The sequence below is a fragment of the Oncorhynchus mykiss genome, chromosome 28, assembly GCF_013265735.2.
Source record: "Oncorhynchus mykiss isolate Arlee chromosome 28, USDA_OmykA_1.1, whole genome shotgun sequence".
Lineage (NCBI taxonomy): Eukaryota > Metazoa > Chordata > Actinopteri > Salmoniformes > Salmonidae > Oncorhynchus > Oncorhynchus mykiss.
This window is the reverse complement of record NC_048592.1, coordinates 27,378,941-27,403,138: the sequence shown is the minus strand read 5'-3', so window position 1 is coordinate 27,403,138 and position 24,198 is coordinate 27,378,941. Positions and strand designations below refer to the sequence as shown.

The window sequence follows — 24,198 nt, the reverse complement described above, 5'->3', positions numbered from 1 at the left end:
TGGTGACCTCTCCAGACCACTGCTAGTGGTGACCTCTCCAGACCACTGCTAGTGTGTCCTCTCCAGACCACTGCTAGTGGTGACCTCTCCAGACCACTGCTAGTGGTGACCTCTCCAGACCACTGCTAGTGTGTCCTCTCCAGACCACTGCTAGTGTGTCCTCTCCAGACCACTGCTAGTGTGTCCTCTCCAGACCACTGCTAGTGTGTCCTCTCCAGACCACTGCTAGTGTGTCCTCTCCAGACCACTGCTAGTGTGTCCTCTCCAGACCACTGCTAGTGTGTCCTCTCCAGACCACTGCTAGTGTGTCCTCTCCAGACCACTGCTAGTGTGTCCTCTCCAGACCACTGCTAGACTGCTCTATGAAGTGGCTGTCTAAGAGGCAGGGTATGTGGGTGTGTAATCTACTTGGAGCTGGTTGAACAGCACATCATAAGATGACACCAGGGCACTGGTACCCTCTCTCTCTCCACAGACCCAGCTGTCTCACCTCTTTCTTCCCCATGCGTATGGACAGGATCTTCTCCACCACAGGCCCCTCTGTCTCCACCTCCTACAGTCACACAGATTGAACAACATTAGCACAGTCAAATGTAAGAGCAATGAGCACAAACCTATTCACACATTTTCTCTCTGGAACGCATGCACACCTGCACACATTGTGGGTGCTGACCTGCTGTTCAGAGGTGTTGAAGGGCGACTTGGGAGTGGGGGAAACATCTCCATCATCGTCTGAGATCCTGAACTCCAGTTCCTCTGTATAGCGCTTCCTCTTCACCTGACGACTGGAACGACGCTTCTATAGAGAGAGCGAGGTGAAAAGAGAGCGAGGTGAAAAGAGAGCGAGGTAAAAAGAGAGGTGAGAGAGGCGTGTGAGAGAGAGGCGTGTGAGAGAGAGGCGTGTGAGAGAGAGGCGTGTGAGAGAGAGGCGTGTGAGAGAGAGGCGTGTGAGAGAGAGGCGTGTGAGAGAGAGGCGTGTGAGAGAGAGGCGTGTGAGAGAGAGGCGTGTGAGAGAGAGGCGTGTGAGAGAGAGGCGTGTGAGAGAGAGGCGTGTGAGAGAGAGGCGTGTGAGAGAGAGGCGTGTGAGAGAGAGGCGTGTGAGAGAGAGGCGTGTGAGAGAGAGGCGTGTGAGAGAGAGGCGTGTGAGAGAGAGGCGTGTGAGAGAGAGGCGTGTGAGAGAGAGGCGTGTGAGAGAGAGGCGTGTGAGAGAGAGGCGTGTGAGAGAGAGGCGTGTGAGAGAGAGGCGTGTGAGAGAGAGGCGTGTGAGAGAGAGGCGTGTGAGAGAGAGGCGTGTGAGAGAGAGGCGTGTGAGAGAGAGGCGTGTGAGAGAGAGGCGTGTGAGAGAGAGGCGTGTGAGAGAGAGGCGTGTGAGAGAGAGGCGTGTGAGAGAGAGGCGTGTGAGAGAGAGGCGTGTGAGAGAGAGGCGTGTGAGAGAGAGGCGTGTGAGAGAGAGGCGTGTGAGAGAGAGGCGTGTGAGAGAGAGGCGTGTGAGAGAGAGGCGTGTGAGAGAGAGGCGTGTGAGAGAGAGGCGTGTGAGAGAGAGGCGTGTGAGAGAGAGGCGTGTGAGAGAGAGGCGTGTGAGAGAGAGGCGTGTGAGAGAGAGGCGTGTGAGAGAGAGGCGTGTGAGAGAGAGGCGTGTGAGAGAGAGGCGTGTGAGAGAGAGGCGTGTGAGAGAGAGGCGTGTGAGAGAGAGGCGTGTGAGAGAGAGGCGTGTGAGAGAGAGGCGTGTGAGAGAGAGGCGTGTGAGAGAGAGGCGTGTGAGAGAGAGGCGTGTGAGAGAGAGGCGTGTGAGAGAGAGGCGTGTGAGAGAGAGGCGTGTGAGAGAGAGGCGTGTGAGAGAGAGGCGTGTGAGAGAGAGGCGTGTGAGAGAGAGGCGTGTGAGAGAGAGGCGTGTGAGAGAGAGGCGTGTGAGAGAGAGGCGTGTGAGAGAGAGGCGTGTGAGAGAGAGGCGTGTGAGAGAGAGGCGTGTGAGAGAGAGGCGTGTGAGAGAGAGGCGTGTGAGAGAGAGGCGTGTGAGAGAGAGGCGTGTGAGAGAGAGGCGTGTGAGAGAGAGGCGTGTGAGAGAGAGGCGTGTGAGAGAGAGGCGTGTGAGAGAGAGGCGTGTGAGAGAGAGGCGTGTGAGAGAGAGGCGTGTGAGAGAGAGGCGTGTGAGAGAGAGGCGTGTGAGAGAGAGGCGTGTGAGAGAGAGGCGTGTGAGAGAGAGGCGTGTGAGAGAGAGGCGTGTGAGAGAGAGGCGTGTGAGAGAGAGGCGTGTGAGAGAGAGGCGTGTGAGAGAGAGGCGTGTGAGAGAGAGGCGTGTGAGAGAGAGGCGTGTGAGAGAGAGGCGTGTGAGAGAGAGGCGTGTGAGAGAGAGGCGTGTGAGAGAGAGGCGTGTGAGAGAGAGGCGTGTGAGAGAGAGGCGTGTGAGAGAGAGGCGTGTGAGAGAGAGGCGTGTGAGAGAGAGGCGTGTGAGAGAGAGGCGTGTGAGAGAGAGGCGTGTGAGAGAGAGGCGTGTGAGAGAGAGGCGTGTGAGAGAGAGGCGTGTGAGAGAGAGGCGTGTGAGAGAGAGGCGTGTGAGAGAGAGGCGTGTGAGAGAGAGGCGTGTGAGAGAGAGGCGTGTGAGAGAGAGGCGTGTGAGAGAGAGGCGTGTGAGAGAGAGGCGTGTGAGAGAGAGGCGTGTGAGAGAGAGGCGTGTGAGAGAGGCGTGTGAGAGAGGCGTGTGAGAGAGAGGCGTGTGAGAGAGAGGCGTGAGAGAGAGGCGTGTGAGAGAGAGGCGTGTGAGAGAGAGGCGTGTGAGAGAGAGGCGTGTGAGAGAGAGGCGTGTGAGAGAGAGGCGTGTGAGAGAGAGGCGTGTGAGAGAGAGGCGTGTGAGAGAGAGGCGTGTGAGAGAGAGGCGTGTGAGAGAGAGGCGTGTGAGAGAGAGGCGTGTGAGAGAGAGGCGTGTGAGAGAGAGGCGTGTGAGAGAGAGGCGTGTGAGAGAGAGGCGTGTGAGAGAGAGGCGTGTGAGAGAGAGGCGTGTGAGAGAGAGGCGTGTGAGAGAGAGGCGTGTGAGAGAGAGGCGTGTGAGAGAGAGGCGTGTGAGAGAGAGGCGTGTGAGAGAGAGGCGTGTGAGAGAGAGGCGTGTGAGAGAGAGGTGTGAGAGAGGTTAGACAGGTGTACCATATTGGGCTAACGGCCCTGAATTAAGACTGCAGTCATAACACACCTGGGTCCTGTTCAATACGCACACAAATAGGGCCTAAAATGTACTTTTAGATTTTTTTAAAATCTACCAGCCACTCAGATTTTTTACCAGGCCAAATATTGCCACAAAAAAATTAAGCAACAAAAAAAATGTATTGTAATGTTTCTAAAACAATACATGTATTACTTGTAAGAAGTAAATTAATTTATGATTTTTTTGAGACCTGGGTCTTTTAACCAAAATATCAGAGATAAGACAAATGTTCACCTGCCCCTTTAAAGGTTACCGTGGTAATGCAACCCCAGAGTCATGTGCCTGTGAGATTGAGAGTCTGACTAATAGCCGTGTTGTCTTCAGCTGAAACTCAAACATAGAAAAACAACCTGTGAACAAAACAATGTAAATAGACCAAGAAACACAAGGACAAAGTCTCACTTCAGTAGACTTTCATTTCAAGTAAACTAGACCAACTGTTATGCCTGTCCACAGCGCTTCTAAAAACTAATCTTTCACTCAGCGCTTCAGCCAAGCAGTGTTGCAGAGCGAGGTGGGATAGGCTATAGGAGTCATAGTTCTTTGACGTTGTGTGATTCATTTACCAGTTATGAAACAAGACGGCAGAAATACTTTCAACATAATACTTTTTATTCACAAATGCAAGTGAAATGCTCACACTGGAGCCCTGAGCACCTGCAAACGTGGCTGGTTAAATGGACATCTTACCCGCCAATGTCAAAATCCACCCATATTTGGCAGGTGGCGGGTGTTCATTTTAGGCCCTGCACACAAACACCGAGTTCAGACGGTGCCTCAGTTGTCTTCTGTTTGGTGTTTAACGAACATGACCCAGGTATCTTATTGATCATAGATAAATCACAGGAGAAACGTCTACAGATTCATTTTAAATCAGGTAAGCTCACATCACTCCCACAACCTCCACAATATACAGCACAGTCTAACCTAGGAGCAAGCCACACAACCAGTGTCTAGCGCGAGGCAGGCAGCCCTCTCAGTCTGTCCTGAAGGGGTAAACCGTAACCGCTGCAGACATGGTATTTCATTGGTCAGGCAGTGCCTACTGCTGAAGGCTGGTGAACATCGGGGCAGTGCCGACTGGTGAACATCGGGACAGTGCCGACTGGTGAACATCGGGACAGTGCCGACTGGTGAACATCGGGACAGTGCCGACTGGTGAACATCGGGACAGTGCCGACTGGTGAACATCGGGACAGTGCCGACTGGTGAACATCGGGACAGTGCCGACTGGTGAACATCGGGACAGTGCCGACTGGTGAACATCGGGACAGTGCCGACTGGTGAACATCGGGACAGTGCCTACTGCTGAAGGCTGGTGAACATTGGGCAGTGCCTACTGCTAAAGACTGGTGAACATTGGACAGTGCCCCAGTATCAGCCAGCTGGGTCTCCTGGATATTTGGGTTGGTTTAGTAATTTGCTGCTAACAGCTCCCATATTCCTGCATCAGAGTGGAGGAGTGTGTCACGATATTTTGATTAAAATCACTCCTGAAAAATGCCAGGACCAGTCCAAAACCCCAGAACCAGTCCAAAGCCCCAGGAGCAGTCCAAAACCCCAGAACCAGTCCAAACCAGTCCAAAACCCCAGAACCAGTCCAAAACCCCAGAACCAGTCCAAAACCCCAGAACCAGTCCAAAACCCCAGAACCAGTCCAAAACCCCAGAACCAGTCCAAAACCCCAGAACCAGTCCAAACCAGTCCAAAACCCAAGAACCAGTCCAAAACCACAGGACCAGTCCAAAATTGAACAAGAATGCCGGTAGAAACTAGTCAGAAAGCGTCTCAATCTGCACCCTAGTCCCTATATAGTACACTACTTTTGTATGGCTGCAGAATTTATTCAAACAATTAAGACCAGAAGTATGTCAATAAATGAACACAGGCATCTTCATAGAGGGTCTAGAACGTCGCAGAGAGACCTGGGTTAAGAGGTTCTGAATGTGTAATCTCTGTTCCAATACGTTTCTATTCGAGCGTTCTGTGGTGCTGAACAGTTTCATCCCAAACTTGTTCTACAATAAACACCACTAGCTTCCATGATTAAGAGTAATAGCGGATGTTTGTAGAAAAGTGCTGCTTGCTTGTATTGTCACTACGCCACCCCCAGGCTCATGCCAACATTGGATAACTTTTTTGCATTTAATTTGGAAAGTGTTTGTCTGTCTACTGTACCACCGATGTTACGGTGTGTGTTTACAACTAGCCTCTGCAGAGTCCCCCAACAACCGGATGTTCTGGTTTTCAGAGGAAATGGAAAGAGAGCCTGCCACATGACTTCCACTTTTGGATGTTAAAAAGGAGACTCAGTCTTCTCCTCCACATTTACCGGATTGGTTGAACAGTGCAGGAGATAACGAGAAAAAAAAAACAGTGTTAAGAGGTTAAGACCAGTATGTCGGGGATCTAGCTTCAGGCCAGTATGTAGGGGATCTAGCTTCAGGCCAGTATGTCGGGGATCTAGCTTCAGGCCAGTATGTAGGGGATCTAGCTTCAGGTCAGTATGTAGGGGATCTAGCTTCAGGTCAGTATGTAGGGGATCTAGCTTCAGGTCAGTATGTAGGGGATCTAGCTTCAGGTCAGTATGTAGGGGATCTAGCTTCAGGCATTTATTTTACACCTGCTATGTTAGGTTAGCTCAAAACTGATGTTACTGTGTGTGTCACTAACGTTACAGTGTGTGTGTGTGTGTGTGTGTGTGTGTGTGTGTGTGTGTGTACCTGGACACCGTCATCGTCGTCGTCCTCATCGGAGGGGCCTGGGGGTGACTTCTCCACATCGGAGCTGACCGAGGGCTCCCTCGTCCTCTTAATCTCCTTCACACTGCTGCCACTGCCCTCCGCTGACTCCACCTTCTTAGTGCTTCTAGAAGCAGGAGGGGAAGAGCGGTTAGGAGAAGGATGAAAGAGCGACAGAAGAGGAGGGAAGGGATTAGGAAGAGAAGGATGAACGAGAGGTTGATATGAAAGAGGGAGAATATGTAGAGAAGGACTGATGAGTGAACACCATCTCATGTCATCATCTTAAAACAGGTATTACAGTCAGCTTTCGCTTCTGTCTCTGATAGTATGAAGTCAACAACGCTTGAAACAGTGTTTCCCAACCCCAGGCCTCAGGTACACTCAACAGCATACATTTTTGCACTGAAGGACTGGAGTTAGGATACACTGGCCTAAAGTATAGTTAACTTTACACCACAATCGTTAAACTCCTGGAAAAACTCATCATCTGTTTCCACTATATAGACTTTCCACAGCATGAGGCCCCACCGTAGACACCAGCGGAAACCAGACTGTTGGAACAGTCAACCATCATCCGTACACAAGAGCATTTAGCAAGTTAAACCTGTGGTTTCAAAGTTGATGTTCAGATACACAATGAGAAGGAAGTCGTGGGATTTCTAGTAACCATCTTGGAGATGCCATGTTTTAAATTAACAGTTTGAGGTCAATTAATTTCATTGAGGCTGGATGACAGACGGTTGAAACAGGAACAGCTAGAGAAGGGAAGAGGAGAGGGAAGCTGTGTGTCTCTTTCCACACAGAGAGCACGAGAGACCGCTCCGCTCCTCCCTGCCACAGATTACACAAAGCCCTGGAGGCGAGCAGTCAACCCCCCCTCTCCTTAGCTCACTCCCTTGCTGGCTCTACTCTAGGGTCCCCCTCTACTTTCATTTGCAGCCAAGAGCAATCACATCGCCCTGGTAACCCGCGGTCACGTGATCCGCACCTGTTCCTCTGGCTGGACTCCACAGGCTGGAGCCATCTGCTCTACTCAGACACTCTACTCCTCTCCCTCTATCACTTATCTCCTCTTCTCCTCCTACTGCTGCTACACTGAACAAAAATAAAAATGCAACATGAAACAATTTCAAAAGATTGTACTGATTTTGTCTGATTTCCTTAAATGAACTATTTGAGTGAATGAATTAGGCCCTAATCTATGAATTTGACATGACTGAATACAAATGTGCATCTGCTGGTCACAGTGATCTTAAAAAAAAAAAAAAGTAGATGGATCAGAAAACCATTCAGTATCTGGTGGGACCATTTGCCTCATGCAGCGCGACACATCTCCTTCACATAGAGTTGATCAGGCTGTTGTGGCCTGTGGAATGTTTTCCCACTCCTCTTCCATGGCTGTGTGAAGTTGCTGGATATTGGCGGGAACTGGAAAAAGCTGTCGTACACGTCGATCCAGAGCATCCCAAACATGCTCAGTGGGTGATATGTCTGATGAGTATTCAAGCCATGGATGAACTGACATTTCAGCTTCCAGGAATTGTGTACAGATTCTTGTGACATGGGAACGTGCAGTATCATGCTGAAACATGATGGCAGAGGATGAATGGCACAACAATGGGTCTCAGGATCTCGTCACGGTATCTCTGTGTATTCAAATTGACATAAATAAAATGCAATTGTGTTCGTTGTCCATAGCTCTTGCCTGTCTATACCATAACCCCACCGCCACCATGGGGCATTCTGTTCACAACGTCGACATCAGCAAACCGCTCACCCACACGACACCATACATGCTGTCTGCTACCAGCCCGGTACAGATGAAACTGGGATTCATTCACGAAGAGCACACTTCTCCAGCGTGCCAGTGGCTTTCGAAGGTGACACTGAAGTGTAATGACGCTGAACTGCAGTCAGGTCAAGACCCTAGTGAGGACAACGACCACGCAGATGAGCTTCCCTGACTGTTTGTCAATTTGTGCAGAAATTCTTTGGTTGTGCAAACCCACAGTTTCCTGTACAAACCGGGTGGCTGGTCTCGGCCGATCCCGCAGGTGAAGAAGCCAGATGTGGGGGTCCTGGGCTGGCATGGTTACATATGGTCTACGGTTGTGAGGCCGGTTGGACGTACTGGCAAATTCTCTAAAACGACATTGGTAGAGAAATGAACATTTACTTCTCTGGCAACAGCTGTGGTGAACATTGCATGCTCCCTCAAAATGTGAAACTGCACATTTTAGAGTGCCCTACTGTCCCCAGCGCAAGGTGAATCTGTGTAATGATCATGCTGTTTAATCAGCTTCATGTTATGCCACCCCTGTCAGGTGGATGGATTATCTTGGCAAAGAAGAAATGCTCACTAACAGGGATGTAAACACATTTGTGATCAACATTTGACAGAGATAGGCTTTTTGTGCTTATGGAACATTTCTGGGATATTTTTCTTTCAGCTCATGAAACATAGGACCAACACTTCACATGTTGAGTTTATATGTTTGTTCAGTGTACATAACTATATAACTCCATTGCGTTTCCCCGTTTCTCTCATCTTGGTTAGATAAGCTTCCCCATCTTCCCCCCTCCTAGTCAACCACAGACTTGCTCCTCTCGGTCCGCTCCTCTCCAATGCATCTCCCTCCAACAATCAGAGGCTCTAGCTCTCTCTTTTCATTCTACTGTTCCATCTTATTGATCAGCTTCTTCATCCCTTCGCTCTCATTCTCTTGCTTTTCTCTGTCGACCTAATGTCCCTTTCCCCCGTTCTCTCACCCCTCTTTCCTTCTCCATCTCTTTCCACTTAGTCAGCCTCTCAACCTCGTCTGTCTCCGCTCCTTCTCTACCTCGCTATCAAGTCTCCTAACCACTCCTTCTCTACCTCGCTATCAAGTCTCCCTTTCTCTCCTAACCACTCATTCTTCTCTTCACTACTATCAAGTCTCCCTTTCTCTCCTAACCACTCATTCTCTACCCCGCTATCAAGTCTCCCAACCACTCCTTCTCTACCCCGCTATCAAGTCTCCCTTTCTCTCCTAACCACTCCTTCTCTACCCCGCTATCAAGTCTCCCTTTCTCTCCTAACCACTCATTCTCTACCCCGCTATCAAGTCTCCCTTTCTCTGCTAACCACTCCTTCTCTACCCCGCTATCAAGTCTCCCAACCACTCATTCTCTACCCCGCTATCAAGTCTCCCTTTCTCTCCTAACCACTCCTTCTCTACCCCGCTATCAAGTCTCCCTTTCTCTCCTAACCACTCATTCTCTACCCCGCTATCAAGTCTCCCAACCACTCCTTCTCTACCCCGCTATCAAGTCTCCCTTTCTCTCCTAACCACTCATTCTCTACCCCGCTATCAAGTCTCCCTTTCTCTCCTAACCACTCATTCTTCTCTTCACTACTATCAAGTCTCCCTTTCTCTCCTAACCACTCATTCTCTACCCCGCTATCAAGTCTCCCTTTCTCTGCTAACCACTCCTTCTCTACCCCGCTATCAAGTCTCCCAACCACTCATTCTCTACCCCGCTATCAAGTCTCCCTTTCTCTCCTAACCACTCCTTCTCTACCCCGCTATCAAGTCTCCCTTTCTCTCCTAACCACTCCTTCTCTACCGTACTATCCCGCTTACTCCTTAATAATGCTCTCCAGTAACAACGGCTTGTGGGCAGGGTTCAAGGCTGTGTGTATGCAACCAGGGGAGGAGGAAGGTAGTGGAGGCAGCAACAGAGGGCTAACGCTTCTAACCAACGTTAAAACGTAATCTTTATTTAACTAGGCAAGAACAAGTTCTTATTTACAATGACGCCAACCCCGGCCAAACCCGGACGACGCTGGACCAATAGCGCGCCGCCCTATGTGACTCCCAATCATGGCCGGATGTGAAATACCAGGTTTTAGAAGATGGTGGCTCTAGTATGTAGGGCTTAAATACCAGTCGGCCATTATGGTGCTTAACTACATTAACAAGTGGGATTTGTTAAAGTGGACCACTGGAATTCATCTGGAATGCAGTGTCTGAGGTGCACTGGGTGGCATTTAGGCATGTGGTCCTCCAGCAGGAGGAGAGTGAAGGAAGAGGGTCCGAGGGGGAGTTACAGGACATCTGCTGTTCGCTGGTGAGAAGAGTCATACACAGCTAGACCCCCTGACACTTCCTCCTCCTGCCTGCCCCCCCCCCCCACACACACACACACACACGCTTTTGCATACTCGCTAAGGACAATGCATGTACACAGGGGTATATACACAGAGCTTCAGCATAGTGCCTGCAATAACTCTGGAGACATTAACAAGGTACGGTTATCTCAGTCATGTCACTGGCTTGGGAGGGGAGATGCCTCGCGTCAGAGAGAGAGTAAGTAACAAGATAAACAGATGGAATGGTGAGAGCTGTGTGTGCTGATTGGGGGCTGAAGGCACTTCTGTCCTTTCAGTATGAGTAGGAGACATTGTAGTACCACGCCTCTAAATGCATAGCGTTCCTCTGCGCGTTGTTTTAGGGACGACCCGCTGACGACCCGCTGTCTGACTGCCGACATTTTTTTGCAAAATAGGTGTGCACGAGGTCAGCAAATTCTGTTCAGGGGTACTCTTAGCCAGCAAACACTTTTGGTGTGTCTGAGCCCTTAAGGGTTAACACATGGTTTAGTTTGTTTGCATTCAGGGAGAGAAACACACACAGGTGAGGTGGCTGCAGGTGTGCTTCCTTCCTGACAGCTGTGTGCAGTGCAAACAAATCTAGGACACACCACGTCACACCCATCTGTGGGTGTGGCAGCAAGAGGAGTGATGACACAGGAGACAACAGGCAGCTATTAATAGCTCAGCTTTCTCCCAGGATGACCAAGCACACAAACAAGGTCAAAAGCCAGCCTGCTACCTACCTGCCATTGGCTCACGGACCGTCCCCCTCTTGCCTGAAGCCTCGCACTCCACCCATGTCAGTGAAGCTGGCTAGGCAAGCAGGGGACAAATAAGTCCACTCTCTCCTCATCGGTTTAAGCCAAACTGCCACTTGACACAGTGCAAAGGACACTTATTTATTTTTTATACATACATACATACATACATACACACACACACACACACACACACATATACACACACACACATATATACATTCACACATATATACATTCACACATATATACATACACACATATATACACACATATATACAGTGCCTTGCGAAAGTATTCGGCCCCCTTGAACTTTGCGACCTTTTGCCACATTTCAGGCTTCAAACATAAAGATATAAAACTGTATTTTTTTGTGAAGAATCAACAACAAGTGGGACACAATCATGAAGTGGAACGACATTTATTGGATATTTCAAACTTTTTTAACAAATCAAAAACTGAAAAATTGGGCGTGCAAAATTATTCAGCCCCTTTACTTTCAGTGCAGCAAACTCTCTCCAGAAGTTCAGTGAGGATCTCTGAATGATCCAATGTTGACCTAAATGACTAATGATGATAAATACAATCCACCTGTGGGTAATCAAGTCTCCGTATAAATGCACCTGCACTGTGATAGTCTCAGAGGTCCGTTAAAAGCGCAGAGAGCATCATGAAGAACAAGGAACACACCAGGCAGGTCCGAGATACTGTTGTGAAGAAGTTTAAAGCCGGATTTGGATACAAAAATATTTCCCAAGCTTTAAACATCCCAAGGAGCACTGTGCAAGCGATAATATTGAAATGGAAGGAGTATCAGACCACTGCAAATCTACCAAGACCTGGCCGTCCCTCTAAACTTTCAGCTCATACAAGGAGAAGACTGATCAGAGATGCAGCCAAGAGGCCCATGATCACTCTGGATGAACTGCAGAGATCTACAGCTGAGGTGGGAGACTCTGTCCATAGGACAACAATCAGTCGTATATTGCACAAATCTGGCCTTTATGGAAGAGTGGCAAGAAGAAAGCCATTTCTTAAAGATATCCATAAAAAGTGTTGTTTAAAGTTTGCCACAAGCCACCTGGGAGACACACCAAACATGTGGAAGAAGGTGCTCTGGTCAGATGAAACCAAAATTGAACTTTTTGGCAACAATGCAAAACGTTATGTTTGGCGTAAAAGCAACACAGCTGAACACACCATCCCCACTGTCAAACATGGTGGTGGCAGCATCATGGTTTGGGCCTGCTTTTCTTCAGCAGGGACAGGGAAGATGGTTAAAATTGATGGGAAGATGGATGGAGCCAAAAGACAGGACCATTCTGGAAGAAAACCTGATGGAGTATGCAAAAGACCTGAGACTGGGACGGAGATTTGTCTTCCAACAAGACAATGATCCAAAACATAAAGCAAAATCTACAATGGAATGGTTCAAAAATAAACATATCCAGGTGTTAGAATGGCCAAGTCAAAGTCCAGACCTGAATCCAATCGAGAATCTGTGGAAAGAACTGAAAACTGCTGTTCACAAATGCTCTCCATCCAACCTCACTGAGCTCGAGCTGTTTTGCAAGGAGGAATGGGAAAAAATGTCAGTCTCTCAATGTGCAAAACTGATAGAGACATACCCCAAGCGACTTACAGCTGTAATCGCAGCAAAAGGTGGCGCTACAAAGTATTAACTTAAGGGTGCTGAATAATTTTGCACGCCCAATTTTTCAGTATTTGATTTGTTAAAAAAGTTTGAAATATACAATAAATGTCGTTCCACTTCATGATTGTGTCCCACTTGTTGTTGATTCTTCACAAAAAAAATACAGTTTTATATCTTTATGTTTGAAGCCTGAAATGTGGCAAAAGGTCGCAAAGTTCAAGGGGGCCGAATACTTTCGCAAGGCACTGTACATACACACATATATACATACACACATATATACACACACACACACACACACACATATACACACATATACACACACACATATACACACACACATATATATATATATATATACACACATACACACCAGTGAGGAAAAGGATTGTGAAAACAATATGGCAGAAGCTTTCACATAGCCACTTCTTTTAGATCAGTGTAGTAATACATCCAGGACTAATAGAGTAAACACCTAGGTGCTAAGATACTAATACATCAGGATTAATAGAGTAAACACCTAGGTGCTAAGATACTAATACATCAGGATTAATAGAGTAAACACCTAGGTGCTAAGATACTAATACATCAGGATTAATAGAGTAAACACCTAGGTGCTAAGATACTAATACATCAGGACTAATACAGTAAACACCTAGGTGCTAAGATACTAATACATCCAGGACTAAGAGTAAACACCTAGGTGCTAAGATACTAATACATCAGGACTAATAGAGTAAACACCTAGGTGCTAAGATACTAATACATCAGGATTAATTGAGCAGGAGGCGAACACTGAGGTTATTTTCCCTCTGAGGAGAGAGGACAAGGTCAAGACCAAGTTTGACTGGGTAGGTGTGGGCAGGCATGTCTAGGATTAGTTCAAATTTTCCCCACCTCATGGTTGAGACCTGGGTTGGGGGAAATCTGATAACCCAATTTCAGAGTTGAAAACTTCTGCCTGGAGCAATTAGACAGAGAAGGGTTTATTTAGTCCACCCTTCCAGTATACGGTGGAGGTTGAGTAAATGTGCTGCCATCATGCTAAATTAAAACGACTGGCCTAGCCATCACAGAATGGAGGAAGGTTGCAAAGAAGGGACTTAGCCCCAGTTGATTGGAGCTCATTTAGTGACACAGCCTTTTTACTGTGCCTCATTCCGGTGCTAGTCAGGCCTGGAGGCTAAATGAAGAAGCCTTGCCTTGATTACCATAGGCAGCCATTTTACTCCACAAGATTCCCCACTCCCTCCACTCCCTCCACACACACACAAACATGCAAACAAACAGAAACACGCACACACTTCCATCCCCCTCACATGCATACTTTCCCCCCTCCCCCAACTCACACACCTCCCCCATCTGCTGACCCCTGCGCTGTCACTGGCTCCTCCCTCTTCCTCTGGATGAAATTGCCAGGAGGAGTGACAGCACTGCGGAGGAGGGTAGGAGAGGGATAAGGGCAGTGGGATGGAGCGAGAGCAGAGAAAGAAGTGGGGATGGGGAGGCTCTGCTGACACATTCCTCAGGAAGCTCATGTTACTTCCTACACAATGAAAAGGACTCATCTCTCACTGGCTCGTTCACACGCTCTGTCCCCCTGCTTTGCATTTCCACCCAGGTCGGCAGAGAGAGTAAGAGGCATTGACCAGATGCTCAACGTGCTCTGCTCAAACCTAATGGTCCAAAACTAAACTACACGAATAACACTGGACACTTTGGAAAATTAAGCTTTTACCATTTCATGCTGGAATATACAAGGTCTGAAGTAATCTGCCTTTGGCCTGGGAGACAGACCCACTGGTTGCACTTTAGGTTAGAGAGCTGGGAGTCAAAACCACCAAACTACCAGGAGTGAAACAGGGAAGGTACATTGTGTCCTGTGTGCTACATATTAGGCTTGGGCGGTATACCGTATACGGCAAATTGATTATTTTTTTTATATCTTTAAAACTGTTGAAACTATTTTTTTTTTTACACATTTGAATATTTGTAGTTACTTTAAATAACTGCAGACAACTTGAGCAACATGCTAGGAGATAAAGACTTCTTCCAAAATCAACTTGGCTTGGTAACACAGAGAAATCCCTCCTGGATCACGAGTCTTGCTGTCTAATATTTGTTATATGCATGCGGCAAACAATTTTGCTGGGATGCTGCAGAATGACAAATTTGGCTGGGATGCTGGGACTGCCGTGTTTCAGGGGCAGAATGACAGATTTGGCTGGGATGCTGGGACTGCCGTGTTTCAGGGGCAGAATGACAGATTTGGCTGGGATGCTGGGACTGCCGTGTTTCAGAGGCAGAATTACAGATTTGGCTGGGATGCTGGGACTGCCGTGTTTCAGGGGCAGAATGACAGGTTTTGCTGGGATGCTGGGACTGCCGTGTTTCAGGGGCAGAATGACAGATTTGGCTGGGATGCTGGGACTGCCAAGTTTCAGGGGCAGAATGACAGATTTGGCTGGGATGCTGGGACTGTCGTGTTTCAGGGGCAGAATGACAGGTTTTGCTGGGATGCTGGGACTGCCGTGTTTCAGGGGCAGAATGACAGATTTGGCTGGGATGCTGGGACTGCCGTGTTTCAGTGGCAGAATGACAGATTTGGCTGGGATGCTGGGACTGTCGTGTTTCAGGGGCAGAATGACAGATTTGGCTGGGATGCTGGGACTGTCGTGTTTCAGGTGCAGAATGACAGGTTTTTACCTTGTCAGCTCGGGGATTCAATCTAGCAACCTTTCGGTTACTGGTTCAATGCTCTAACCACTAGGCTACCTGCCGCCCCATAACCGGTCTTCTCCCCTTCATCTACACATCGACAACAGCCACACTCGAAGCAGCGTTACCCATCGCTCCACAAAAGCTGCGGCCCTTCAGAGCAAGGGGAATAACTACTCTAAGTCTCGCTCTAACCACTAGGCTACCTGCCGCCCCATAACCGGTCTTCTCCCCTTCATCTACACTGATTGAAGTGGATTTAACAGGTGCCATCAATAAGTTATCATAGGTTTCACCTGGTCAGTCTTATGGAACGAGCAGGTGTTCCTAATGTTTTGTACATTCATTGTGTATACAGACCACAAATTCAAATGGGCTAACATCCCCAGCTCTGGTATCTAACCCCAAAATTTGGAACCATTGTCTGGTCACCCCAAACCACAAAAGTGGAGATGAATTTGACCAATAATTAGTGAAATCTGCATCAAAAGCAACCTTGGAAAAATGATCTGCAGTACTAACAGCAAACTCCAGCATTTCCTCAGTGAACAAATTGGCTCCTTATCAAAATACCGTACTACAGACAACATATACACCCTGCATACCATTATTGACAAACAAAAATATTTGTCTCATGCTTTGTTGATTTCAAAAAATATTTTGACTCAATTTGGTCTGCTTTACAAATTGATAGAAAAACATGACATAATGTATGTAATAGAGGTCGACCGATTATGATTTTTCAATGCCGATAGAGGACCAAAAAAAGCCGATACCGATTAATTGGCTGATTTTTTATATTTATTTGTAATAATGACAATTACAACAATACTGAATGAACACTTATTTTAATTTAATATAATACATCAATAAAAATCCATTTAGCCTCAAATAAATAATGAAACATGTTCAATTTGGTTTAAATAATGCAAAAACAAAGTGTTGAAGTAAAAGTGCAGTATGTGCCATGTAAAAAAGCTAACGTTTGAGTTCCTTGCTCAGAACATATGAAAGTTGGTGGTTCGTTTTAACATGAGAATTCAATATTCCAAGGTACCATATTTTAGGTTGTAGTTAATATAGTATTTACAGGACTATTTCTCTCTATACCATTTGTATTTCATACACCTTTGACTATTGGATATTCTTATAGGCACTATAGTATTGCCAGTGTAACAGTATAGCTTCCGTCACTCTCCTCGCCCCTACCTGGGCTCGAACCAGGAACACATCGACAACAGCCACACTCGAAGCAGCGTTACCCATCGCTCCACAAAAGCCGCGGCCCTTCAGAGCAAGGGGAATAACTACTCTAAGTCTCAGAGCGAGTGATGTTTGAAACGCTATTAGCGCGCACCCCGCTAACTAGCTAGCCATTTCACATTGGTTACACCAGCCATTAGGCTGATAGGCTTGAAGTCATAAACAGCGCTGCGCTGCGCTTGCGAAGAGCTGCTGGCAAAATGCACGAAAGTGCTGTTTGAATGAATGCTTACGAGCCTGCTGCTGCCTACCATCGCTCAGTCAGACTGCTCTATCAAATCATACGAGCCTTTGGTCATTAATATGGTCGAATCCGGAAACTATCATTTCGAAAACAAAATGTTTATTATTTCAGTGAAATACGGAACCGTTCGGTATTTTATCTAACGGGTGGTATCCCTAAGTCTAAATATTCTTGTTACATTACACAACCTTCAATGTTATGTCATAATTACGTAAAATTCTGGCAAATTAGGCAGCCCAAACTGTTGCATATACCCTGACTCTGCATGCAATGAAAGCAAAAGAAGTGACACAATTTCACCTGGTTAATATTGCCTGCTAACCTGGATTTATTTTAGCTAAATATGCAGGCTTAAAAATATATACTTCTGGTATTGATTTTAAGAAAGGCATTGGTGTTTATGGTAAGGTACAGTCGTCCAACGATTGTGAATTTTGCGCTTTTGTTAAATCATCCCCCAGCGTTGCATTGATTGTATGCAATGCATGACACACTAGATAAACTAGTAATATCATCAACCATGTGTAGTTAACTCATGATTAATTGATTATTTTTTTATAAAGATAAGTTTCATGCTAGCTAGCAACTTACCTTGGCTTTTACTGCATTCACGAAACAGGTGAATGCAGGTGCCTCCTTGTGGAGTGCAACGAGAGGCAGGTGGTTATAGCGTTGGACTAGGTAACTGTAAGGTTGCAAGATTGGTTCCCCGAGCTGACAAGGTGACAATCTGTTGTTCTGCCCCTGAACAAGGCAGTTAACCCACCGTTCCTAGGCCGTCATTGAAAATAAGAATGTGTTCTTAATTGACTTGCCTAGTTAAAAGTATATATATTTAAAAAATATTTTAAATATTTACATTTTTTATTATTATTTTTTTATTTTTAAAATCGGGCAAAATCGGCGCTCCAAAAATACCGATTTCCGATTGTTATGAAAACTTGAAATCGGCCATAATTAAAAATCGGCCATTCCGATTAATCAGGGGAAAACAATTGGCAATAAAGATGTGTTCTCAGGGCTGCGAAATGAGACAGGGATGCAGCTTGAGCACCACCCTCTTCAACATGTATTCACAACCCTTCACTTTCCACATTTTGTGTTACAGTCTGAATTTAAAATGGATTCAACGGAGATGTTGTCACTGGCCTACACACAATAGCCCATAATGTAAAGTGGAGAATTTTGACACTTTTACAAATTAATAAAAAATGTAAAGTTGAAATGTCCTTGAGTCAATAAGTATTCAACTTCTTTGTTATGGCAAGCCTAAATAAGTTCAGGAGTAAAAATGTGCTTAACAAGTCACACAAGAAGTTGCATGACCTCACTGTGTGCAATAATATATAGTTAATGATAACATCTCTCTACCCAACAAATTATCTTTACACTCAACAGGTTATGGTATGGGGCAGGATTTTGATGTTTGGTTGAAAAACATACCCACATTAAACTGCCTATTTCTCAGGCCCAGACGCTAGAATATGCAGATTAGGATAGAAAACACGCTAAAGTTTCCAAAACTGTCAAAATATTGTCTGTGAGTATAACAGAACTGATATTGCAGGCGAAACCTGCAAGGAAAATCTAATCAGGAAGTGCCTCTTATTTTGAAACCCCTGTCTTTCTATGCATCCCTATTGCCCATTGAAAGGGATATCACCCAGATTCTTTTTTCTGTGGCTTCCCTAACGTGTCTACAGCCTTTAGACGTAGTTTCAGGCCTTTATTTTGAAGAATGAGCATAAACGACTACATTGCGTCAGTGGCCAGCTGAGGGCTCTCAGAGTGATTCTTGCGTAAAAGACAAAGGTAGTCATTTTCTCTCGCTCCTACTGAAAAGCCAATTGTCGCGGTTGATATATTATCGAATAGATATTTGAAAAACACCTTGAGGATTGATTATAAAAACCGTTTGCCATGTTTCTGTCGACATTATGGACATCATTTTGTTAAAGGTATATTAAGTACAAATGGTATAGAGAGAAATAGTCCTATAATTCCTATAATAACTATAACCTGAAACTTCTTAAGTGGGACTATTGAAGACTCATGTTAAAAGGAACCACCAGCTTTCATATGTTCTGAGCAAGGAACTTAACCTCTTGGAACTTCCCATCTCAGATCCGGGAGAATTGTCATCAACTGCACTAATTAGCATAGCTCAACGGTCAAAAAACATTTACTAGAAAATATTCATATTCATGAAATCACAAGTGAAATATAGTGAAACACAGCTTAGCCTTTTGTTAATCACCCTGTCATCTCAGATTTTGAAATTATGCTTTACAGCCAAAGCAAGACAAGTGTTTGTAAGTTTATTGATAGCCTAGCATTATGTCCAGCTAGCAGCAGGAAGCTTGGTCACGAAAAGCAATCAAATGAACCGTTTACCTTTGATCTTCAGATGTTTTCACTGACGAGACTCCCAGTTAGACAGCAAATGTTCCTATTGTTCCATAAACATTATTTTTATACCCAAAATACTTCCGTTAGTTGGTTACGTTATGTTGAGAAATCCTCCGGAAATAGCGGTCACGACAAAAATAAATACCTTTAACTATTGGATGTTCTTATAGGCACTTTAGTATTGCCAGTGTAACAGTATGGCTTCCGTCCCTCTCCAACAGCCACCCTCGAAGCAGCCACCCTCGAAGCAGGGTTACCCATGCAGAGCAAGGGGAACAACCACTAAGTCTCAGAGCGAATGACATTTGAAACGCTATTAGCGTGCGCTAACTAGCTAGCCATTTCACATCGGTTACACCAGCCTCATCTCGGGAGTTGATAGGCTTGAAGTCATAAACAGCTCAATGCTTGAAGCATTGCGAAGAGCTGCTGGCAAAACGCACTAAAGTGCTGTTTGAATGAATGCTTACGAGCCTGCTGTTGCCTACCACCGCTCAGTCAGACTGCTCTATCAAATCATAGACTTAATTATAACATAACACAGAAATACGAGCCTTGGGTCAATATGGTCAAACCCAGAAAATATAATTTTGAAAACAAAATGTTTATTCTTTCAGTGAAATACGGAACCGTTACATATTTTATCAAACGGGTGGCATCCATAAGTCTAAATATTCCTGTTACGTTGCACAACCTTCAATGTTGTCATAATTACATACAATTCTGGCAAATTAGTTCGCAACGAGCCAGACGACCCAAACTGTTTCATATATCCCGACTCTGCATGCAATGAACGCAAGAGAAGTGACAATTTCCCTAGTTTAATATTGCCCGCTAACCTGGATTTCTTTTACCTAAATATGCAGATTTAAAATAATATACTTCTGGCATTGATGTTTATGGTTAGGCACATTCATGAAACGATTGTGCTTTTTTCCACAAATGCGCTTTTGTTCATCCCCCGTTTGGCGAGGTTGGTCTTCACACAGTTTGCAACGAGCCAGGCGGCCCAAACTGTTGCATATAGCCTGACTCTGTTGCACAGAAAGCAAGAGAAGTGACAATTTCCCTAGTTAAAATAAATTAATGTTAGCAGGCAATATTAACTAAATATGCAGGTTTAAAAATATATACTTGTGTATTAATTTTACGAAAGGTGTTGATGTTTATGGTTAGGTACACATTGGTGCATCGACAGTGCATTTTTCGTGAATTCCCTTGTTAAATAACCGTTTGGCGAAGTAGGTTATGATTCAATGATACATATAATCGATGCGGTGCCTGTTAATTTAACTCAGGACAAGCTAGTTAACAAGTCCAATACAGCAAATGAAAGATAAACATCTTGTTAATCTACCCATCGTGTCCGATTTCAAAAATGCTTTACAGCGAAAGCACAACATAGCCAAGTCGAAAAAACACCGCCATTTTTCCAGCAAAAGATAGGAGTCACAGAAAGCAGAAATATAGATAAAATTAAACACTAAACTTTGATGATCTTCATCAGATGACACTCATAGGACATCATGTTACACAATGCATGTATGTTTTGTTTGATAATGTGCATATTTATATCCAAAAATCTCAGTTTACGTTGGCGTGTTACGTGCAGTAATGTTTTGATTCCAAAACATCCGGTGATTTTGCAGAAATACTCATAATAAACATTGATAAAAGATGCAACTGTTATTAACAGAATTAAAGATAGACTTATCCTTAATGCAACCACAGAAACAAGTCAAACGATGCATGGAATAAATCTTTAGGATGTTTTTAACATAAAACATCAATAAGCTTCCAACCGGAGAATTCCTATGTATGAAGAAAAGCACTGGAACGAGAGGTAACTCTGTCGGGAGTGCGCGTCACGAGCCTGAGACACTCTGCCAGACCACCAACTCAAACAGGTCTCATGAGCCCCTCCTTTATAGTAGAATCCTCATTCAAGTTGCTAAAGACGGTTGACATTAAGTGGAAGCCGTAGGAAGTGCAACTTCATCCATATCCCACTGTGTATTCAGTAGGCCAAGCTTTGAAAAACTACAAACCTCAGATTTCCCACTTCCTGGTTGGATTTCTCAGGTTTTCGCATGCCATATGAGTTCTGTTATACTCATAAGACATCATTCAAACACTTCAGAGTGTTTTCTATCCAATACTAATAATAATATGCATGTATTAGCATCTGGGACAGAGTAGGAGGCAGTTCACTCTGGGCACGCTATTCATCCAAAAGTGAAAATGCTGCCCCCTATCTCAAAAGAGTTAAACTAGTAATATCATCAACTATGTGTAGTTAGCTAGTGATTATGTTAAGATTGATTGTTTGTTATATGTTTAATGCTAGCTAACACCTTAACGTGGCTCCTTGCTGCACTCGCATAGCAGGTAGTCAGCCTGCCCCCGCAGTCTCCTCGTGGAGTGCAATGTAATCAGCCATGATCGGTGTCCAAAAATTACCATTACCGATTATTATGAAAATTTGAAAAATCGGCCCTAATTAAATTGGCCATTCCGATTAATCGGTCGACTACCGCCTACCTCTTCGTTATGGTTCAGGGACGCACTGCTGTAACTAGCAAACTGCCTTCCATTTCACCCTACTGCCGTCTTTCCAGAACACGCGCTGATGCTGTAACTAGAAACTTGGTTGTCTCTTCTCTCTTCAGTGGCGTGCTGCATTCTGTTGTGCGAATGATTGGCTGAGCCTTGGATACAGCCAGCATTGCTCCAAACACGCATCACTCGTTTGCATACAGCCAGTAGTGAGCCAAAGCCACCCACCCCCACACTTCTCATTGGAGTCACACAAATCCCATAAGGCCACCTATAATCGGATTCAAAACGGAACATTTTGCCAAAAAGGTGAATAATTTGCATCCCTGGTGTAATTTAATAGATTTCCAAAAATGTCTAAAAACATGTTTTCACTTTGTCATTATGGGGTAGTATGTGTAGATCTTTGGGAAAAAAATGTACTTAATCAATTTTGAATTCAGGTTGTAACATGTGAAATAAGTCAAGGGGTATGAATACTTTCTGAACATATGGTATACATTGGCATGGGCACTGGAACAGTCAGCAGCAACCGGCCTCCCCCATACTGGACTGGGAATTGATGGGAAATTATGTAAAATATATCACTAGCCACTTTAAACAATGCTACCTAATATGTTTACATACCCTACATTATTCATCTCATATGTATACATATATACTGTACTCTATATCATCTACTGCATCGTTATGTAATACATGTATCACTAGCCACTTTAACTATGCCACTTTGTTTATATACTCATCTCATATGTATATACTGCACTCAATACCATCTACTGTATCTTGCCTATGCCGCTCTGTACCATCACTCATTCATATATCTTTATGTACATATTCTTTATCCCCTTACACTTGTGTCTATAAGGTAGTAGTTTTGGAATTGTTAGCTAGATTACTTGTTGGTTATTACTGCATTGTCGGAACTAGAAGCACAAGCATTTCGCTACACTCGCATTAACATCTGATAACCATGTGTATGTGACAAATACAATTTGATTTGATTTTGATTTGAGAAATCAAATGTCTGTTTACAGATGATCTGGTGCCTACAGCAGCACCTATATATTCAGCCAATTACAGAATCTCAGTACGACTAAAATAATGCAGCTCCAAAAGGCCCAGTTGCCAGAACAAAAAGTACAAATTCTAATCTAGACACCATTGCCCTAGAGCACACAAATAATTATATCTACCTCGGCCTAAACACCACCACAGTTAACTTACACAAGGCTGTGAACGATCTGAGACAAGGCAAGGGCCTTCATGCCATCAAAAGGAACATAAAACTCGACATCCCAATTAGGATCTGGCAAAAAATGTATATACTTCAGATCAGTTATAGAACCCATTGCCCTCTATTGTTGTGAGGTCTGAGGTCCACTCCCCAACCAAGAATTCACAAAATGTGACACACTCAATTGAGAATCTGCATGCAGAATTCTGCAAAAATATACTTAAATGTACAACACAAAACCCCAAACAATGCATTCAGAGCAGAATTGGGACTATACTAGTTATCAAAATCCAGAAAAGAGCTGTTACATTCTACAACCACCTAAAAAGGAAGTGATGCCCACACATTTCACCACAAAGCCCTCAACTACAGAGATTAACCTAGAGAAAAGTCCCCTCAATCCGCTGGTTCTGTGGCTCTGTTCACAGACAGACCCCACAGACCCCCAGGATAGCAACAATTGGACCCAACCAAATTATGAAAAAGCAAAAAGGATACCTATTTCACACACTGGAAAGAAATCAACAAGAAAACAGAGCAAGATTGGAATGCTATTTGGCCCTAAACAGAGAGTACACAGTAGCAGAATACCTGACCACTGACTGATCAAAATCCTTGATCATGTGCCGATTCAGTGAGCATTGCCTTGCTATTGAAAAAGGTTACCATAGGCATACAGGATATTTCCCCACTGTCCACAAAATGAGGTGGAAACTGAGCTGCACTTAACCAAATTAAATGTATGACCACAGACATTTCCCGCAGATCACAAAACCACAGCATTTAAAAAAATTTAAAAAATCCCCCCCTGCATGTACTAAGACCATGGACTTCACTCCTCATCCACCTAGGAGTTAGCGAACTCTGGGTCTTAACCTGCGTTTCTCACTGACTGGTCACTTGAGTGAGGGGTGGTATAAAGAGTGCCGCACAGCTCAGCTGCAGTAATGGCAACAATTTTTGCTATTGGCTCCTTGATTTGTCGCTAGATGACGTTTGCCATTGCCGCGACATCACAGCACCAATTTGCCTTGTTGTGCCATGGCTGCGGTCCCCAAAATAATGTTTTTCGGCCCATTTCCCAACCCACCCCCCATGTTTACTTTTCTGCTTGTGTATTCAGTGACTGTTGCACAGGCAGCTTCTCTTACTCTCGTTTGCACCAGAATTGAGTGAGAAAAGTGGTAAATGCTATAAAAACCCACTGGCAAAAAACTCCAAAGGCAGACTGAAATGTAGCTGTGTATTTGTTGCTAGACACTTACCAATAAACGTCGCTGGAAA

At 45.0% G+C, this 24,198-nt stretch overlaps 1 protein-coding gene across 2 annotated transcripts in view; it reads right to left on the bottom strand.

Annotated features, from left to right (window-relative positions):
* LOC110508821 (chromodomain-helicase-DNA-binding protein 7) overlaps nt 1–24,198 on the bottom strand; it is a 106,341-nt gene that overhangs the window by 51,306 nt on the left and 30,837 nt on the right. The window contains exons 4-6 of one of the 2 annotated variants that reach the window (XM_036966421.1): nt 5,920–6,064; nt 674–799; nt 491–553 (exon numbers count right to left, since the gene is read on the bottom strand). In XM_036966421.1, coding sequence (XP_036822316.1) covers nt 491–553; nt 674–799; nt 5,920–6,064 — 334 coding nt within the window. The remainder of the gene's footprint in view (nt 1–490; nt 554–673; nt 800–5,919; nt 6,065–24,198) is intronic. The other variant, XM_036966422.1, reaches the window with a different exon arrangement.